Genomic DNA, 6,000 nt, shown 5'->3' on the forward strand with positions numbered 1-6,000 from the left:
GATAATACAACCAAATACAGATGTTTCCTCTTGCCCTGATAACAACAGAAAACTTCCCAAAGCTGCGAATGAAATCTCTGAGCTTCCAGGCAGTACGAACTGCCAAGCAACTCCTTCCCAAACTGTAAATTCGGGGGAGAACATGGGAGCCTGAAAGGAGCAATTCTGTAGCCTTAATCAAAGGCACACAATTTTTGCCTCCCTTGCACTGCAGTTTCAAAAGGGCAGGCATCCATATCCAGGAAGAATAAGATCTTAGAAAAGAGGCTTTCTCTTTCATTTTTATAACATGTGTATTCTCAGAATTTAATCTGCCTTCTCCAGACGAAAACCTGTATGAAGTCATCACTTGGCCCTGAATGTTATGTGGGGTAGTGGATTGGCATGGAAAATCATCCTCTGGGAAAAGAAATGAGTCCCTGCTTCACTGCCCATCACTCTCCTCTCTGCAGACCAGATCCGCTGTTCAACTTCAAATTTGTCCAAACTAGCCAAGTTCCAGTGAGTGTTAAGGACTTCATTCCTATTCCACAGCCCACAGCTATTAGGCAGAGACCGGCTGGGTTGGGGGGCGGGGAGCGGGCACACTGAGGGGATGCTAATTATCATTTTAAATGCTTTGAAAACAAAACAAAAAAAAAGAATATCAAAAGAAATCACAATGAGTGGTTTAGAAAACCTATACCACTACTGAGTTAAGAAAGGATGCTGGGAATACGGTGAAAAGTGGGTGTTAGGAAGAGGAAAGATTAGCGAGAGTTAAAATAATAATAATAATGCAGCAGCAGCAGAGAAAACTAACCTGCATAGGGGATGGCGATGGGCAGCAGGAGGAGATGTGCAAGGATGTGCTGCAGCAGCAGGACTGGCAGAAGTTGGGTCGCCCACATGGTGCTGCGGGACACGCTGACGGATCCCACTGGAGGAGATGCCCAGCTGAAAGAATCCGGTTCCGACTCAGTGCCTAAAAGAGCCACTCGGCTCTGAGCCGCTTTTTATTGCGATGAGCTAAGTTTGTTGTGTGATTAACTGGAAAGATCTAGGTCTGAACTCCCTCTTACGGTAAGAAACTGTTTAACAACAGCCCTTTACTCTCTTCCACCCCCCTCCTTTCCTCACTGCCCCCCCAGCACCACCAAACAGATCCCAGCTCCCCGCCCCCCCCACCCCCCACTCTGCTTAGGAAAGAAACTTACAAAGAAAAGGTCACCTGGCCTGAGGCCAGCTTCAATTTGGAAGCTCGAGCTCCAGATCCTAGTGGCTCCTATCCGAGTAGGGAAGGGAGGAGCAAGGCTCAGCCCAATAGCTAAATCAAGGCACAGGCAAAGGACCAATTCGCTAAATTTAAACAGGAAAATACACGTGTTTACATATCTATTTGGGAAAAGAGGAAGGGGAAGCAGCGTAAGAAGAAAGCAAAGAGCTGCCTTTCGGTCAAATGTGCCTGAGCTCCTAATCTGTCTCGTTTCACTGCTCCAGCGTGTGGGGATTCAAAACACTGACACAGGTTCCCTAGGGTGTTAGAGACAGGGAGGGATCAGGGACGCAGGCTGGAGGTAGAGTGGGGCAGGTCCAGCCCAGGTACAAAAAGGGTAGGTAAGAAAGGGCGTGGTATTGTGGGGCATAAATAAATACGTAAGCAAATCAAAAGCACCCACAAAGTCAGGTAGGAAAATTGCCCCTGCCCAGTGGGCTCAGAGCAGGCAGCTTTTTTGAGAAGCTGTGCGAAGCTCCCCAGTCAACACAAATGTACCCAAAGTGCATAGACGAAACTTGTCTGATTTGGGGTTAAGTGATTAAAATCTGGCCATGCTGTCTCTTATAAATGTCTAAGAGTTTAGGCTTATCCACTGCCTGTCCCTGACAGATAAATGTAGCCTGGACTATATGTCCTTGTACACACACACATGCACAGACAGTCATCACACATGTATGTCTATATGATGTGCATACCTTCTAAGACTTTCACTGGAACTCTCTCAAGCTGTTTTATTTTATAAATAATGTGTGCCTCTCTTCTCCAGCTCCATCCCCCTGCATGCACCCATCAGCCCCCAAAAATCTAAGTGGAGAGAAAGAGCTTGCATGGAGGTATAGGAGTGCTTGAGGGCACTCATGTCTGTAAAACCTTCGTGAGATCACCACTTAGACCTTTCACTGTATTGTGAGGATTTGTCTTTGCACTTAGAAGTGATGCTTTGATTACTTTAGAGGTTGCTTTTTCATGGATTTGGGGGAATAGTTGCCCTTCATATCTCTTGAGAAGGCTACCAGTAAGACCCCGCACGTCTGTGGACAGGAGGGAAAGTGGCCATAAAGTGGGAATGACTCCAAAGCAAGACGCTGCTGTAGAGAAGTGGGAGGGGCCGACTGAAAGCCGCGCACAGCTCTCATCCCTCCTCAGCTCCGCCCAGCCCCACATTGAGAAAAAGCTAAAGCGGAGGGAGGGATGGCTACGGAAGCTGGGGCTTCAGAACTGCTTTTGAGGAACACACTATATTACCTTTTCCTATTTTAACCCTTCTCTTTTATCATTTTTTCCTTATAAAAAAAAGCGAAGCAAACTTAAAAATTATTTGTCAGCCTCTCCCTGATGTCCCAAGTATCCATTTTACTTTCCTTTTTACTTTCTATGGCACTTTTTGGAAGAATCTCAATTTCAGTGGATTACCTGACCATGATTCTGAGTTGCCCTATGGCATCTCTTGTGTTTATTAGGGATTAAAAGTCCTTTTAAAGAAGCTAGATTTTTCTATAAGTGAATTCTTGTAGGAATGAAGGAGAGCAATCTATTTGTTTCCTCCCTCTCAGAGAAAGCAGAATCAGAACTGTAAGCATAATTGGAATTTTCATTATAGGATTGGGGCCAAATCTACCCTGGATGTGGGTCAACACACCACAAGGAAATTGAATAAACTTATTTAATAGGTCACACATTTTCACAATTTTTATTGTCATATTAAATATAATAAACCCTTAATGCTATTTAGAATGATATACTCATATTTCTTTCTTGACAGATTATTTTGTTTTTTTATACTGAAATGATTGATCATATGCATTGAGCTTTTAATGTATGGTAAGCATTGTGCCAAGTACTCTTAAAAAGATTGTCTTATTAATCCTTATAATAATGTTATATTAAGAAAGAATTATTATATTTCCTCTTTTACAGTTGGAGAAACTTAAGTAACTTATTTCTATTCTTAAATAATTTGTCCAGATCCTAAAGGAAAAGATTAAGGTGTGAGACTGGAACAGAAATGGTCACACCCCTTAGGATGGATAATTTTCTAAGACCTATGAAAAAACCCATATGTGTTTTGATCAAGATTATAATCACCAAAATAAGCCGAAAGCTGAACATATAGATGTTCAATAATAATTTATAAATAAATCAATATGTAATTTTAAATCTTCTCAAACAATAATGAAATATACAAATGAAACAAACCATTAACAGGCCTGTTATTTTAATATTGATAACACATTTCCTTTGTTCTTTCTAAATTACAATAATAATGTTTTCCTCATCCCCTGCTTTTATACTTTTTATGTATAATATACTTTCTTTATGTGTTAAACTGTATAAATCCCCAAAAATGTGTCTAAAAATTTCTTGAAAAAAACAAAATCTTGTGAGAATACATTAAGTACTACAATCTGCACAATTACCTGAACACAGATGTCAGATGTATACTCATTGTCCACATAATATCATTTTAAATCTGTCATAATGTTGCTAGTAGTAAATGACAGCAGCCGTGCAGGCAGCAGAGAGCAAAGAAGAACAGAAGGAGGAACAGGAAGTTCATTGAACACCTACTAGGCATAGTGCAAATCCCTTGCCAACTCCTAAAGCCAGGGTCACCTGGCATCCAGTGTCCACTTGAATCTATGTGGCATGGGAACTAAGTTCCTACCACCCCAGGATTTGGGTGAGCCTCAAAGCACCAGATGGAATGAGATTATGTTCTGAGAACTTCCCAAAGCAAAGAAAGGAGATTTGGGGCAGGCTTCTAAAGAGCATGACCGTACAACTGCAGTCCCATCTGTGTATCCCAGGCAATAGGAACTTGCAAGCCCAAATCAGAGATCTCATCTCAGTAGCCCTTCCCTACTTGTCTGAAGTACAGCAGAGAGAATGAAGACTTGTGCTTAAGTCTAGAAAATTAAATGAAATAATGAAGTTACAAAGGTGCTTACCACTGGGAAAAGGGGTCTCTTATTAAATCTCTAGAGAGCCTTGGAAGAACACAGAGACAAAACGTAATAAGTTGAGCAGCAAAAAGGCTTTATTTAAAGCAAAGTACACACTCGAAGAAAGGGGAGTGAGGGCAGCTTCAGAGAGGAGATGCACTTAGAGGCTTAGGATTCATGTCTTTTAAGGATTTCAAAAATGGGGTAAAGGGCAAGGTGGTTGGTGTAGACTGACATGTGGTCTCATGATGTCTCTCTCCAATGTGAGACAGTAAGTCATTATCCATACTCTGTCCTCTAGATATTAAGTTAAACCTAACACAAGGAATTTCTTGATCCTGTTCTTCTTCAAGATAGTGGTTACCATCAAGCAGTGGAAACATACCACTTAGGACTACTTGCCCTGCCTTAAGATAGGGTCAGTTGTTTGTTAATTACCATAGGAATCTTACCATCTAAGTCCCTAATTTTTAAACAGAATCTTAGCCTTAAGATGGAGTCCCTCCTGTCTTATTATTTGTATCTTGGCATTTTTCATCATAGGCAGGAAAAATCAATCATAATGCTGTCTCTTGTTCTTGCTCTACCTCAATAAGATTGAGGTCTCTAGAATCCCATTTAAATTAGATCGAGCGAATGGAAAAATGTATCTTATTGTACTTTTTTAAAAGGTTGCATTTGGTTGAAAAAAAAAACTTTATCTACAAAAACCCCATGTTTCTCAAGCACCAGTGATGTTTGCATCTGTATACTTCAGGAAAAACTGATGTGACTTTGTGCTCTGCAGATCACTACTGTGCTCTTCTTGGACTAATCATTTCACTTATTAAGTGACTGGCACGTGTGGTGCCATTCTGTTTGCAGTTACTACTCTAGCAGACTCAGTTTAATCATACACCTGGTTGAAAACCTCAGCTGTCTGGCTTTCTAAATGTGTTACTAATTGAGAAAAATTAATCTCCCTATACCTCAGTTTCCCTACCACTAAAATGGTACACTATGTGACAGGTACTGTGCTAAACATTTCAGATGTATTATCTCACTTGCCCAACCCCCTGATAAAAAGATTTATATATATCTAAGAGATATGTATTATCATTGTTGCTGATTTACAGATAAGGAAATTGAGATTCAGAGATGGTAACTAACTTGCTGGAGGTTAAATTGATAATAGTATGATTCTAAGCCAGGTATCAAGCCACTGCTCTTAAATACTATGCCACATTGACAGAGATCCAGACTGAGAGACTTCCAACATTCCTTCCAACTTTAAAATATTCTACTTATCTGAATTCTTTGGTGGTCACCATACTTTCATACAACCCTTACCTTCCACATCTAAGAAAGAAGCACCTGTGTAATCTTTGATATTGCTCATCTTTCCCATACAACCATATCTTTACATTCTTTCCCTCTTTATTAGTTTCACCCACTAAATGGTAATTTTTCATCTATAACCTCACTACTGAATAATTTGTATTAACTACGTTTAATGTAGGAAATATTTCAAAATTCACAACTATTTGTATTAATATCCTTTAGATAATATGCCTCATTTCAGAGCATATGCACAAAATATTGGTGAATGTATTAATTAACCTTGACTTTTATTAAAGGTGCTATTATCTGAATGTTTCTGTCCCTCCAAAATTCAGTACCAAAATCATAATTCCAAAGATTATGGAATTAGCGGGTGGGGGCTTTGGGAGGTGCTTAGGTCATGAGGGTGGAACCCTCATGAATGGGATTTGTGCCTTTATAAAAGAGGCTGCAGAAGTATCCCTTTCCTTTTCCACCATG

The 6,000-nt window shown here is 40.3% G+C and overlaps 1 protein-coding gene across 4 annotated transcripts in view; it reads right to left on the minus strand.

Moving 5' to 3' along the window:
* HGF (hepatocyte growth factor) overlaps positions 1 to 1,315 on the minus strand; it is a 68,202-nt gene extending 66,887 nt beyond the window's left edge. For 2 of the 4 annotated variants that reach the window (XM_036931697.2, XM_036931696.2), the window contains exon 1: positions 803 to 1,056. In XM_036931697.2, coding sequence (XP_036787592.1) covers positions 803 to 890 — 88 coding nt within the window. In that variant the 5' untranslated portion in view covers positions 891 to 1,056. Of the gene's footprint in view, positions 1 to 802; positions 1,058 to 1,196 lie in introns of those variants that run through there. The other 2 variants (XM_057504457.1, XM_036931699.2) reach the window with 2 other exon arrangements.
* Between the last annotated feature and the right edge of the window lie 4,685 nt (positions 1,316 to 6,000).

This window comes from Manis pentadactyla, chromosome 7, assembly GCF_030020395.1.
Source record: "Manis pentadactyla isolate mManPen7 chromosome 7, mManPen7.hap1, whole genome shotgun sequence".
NCBI lineage: Eukaryota > Metazoa > Chordata > Mammalia > Pholidota > Manidae > Manis > Manis pentadactyla.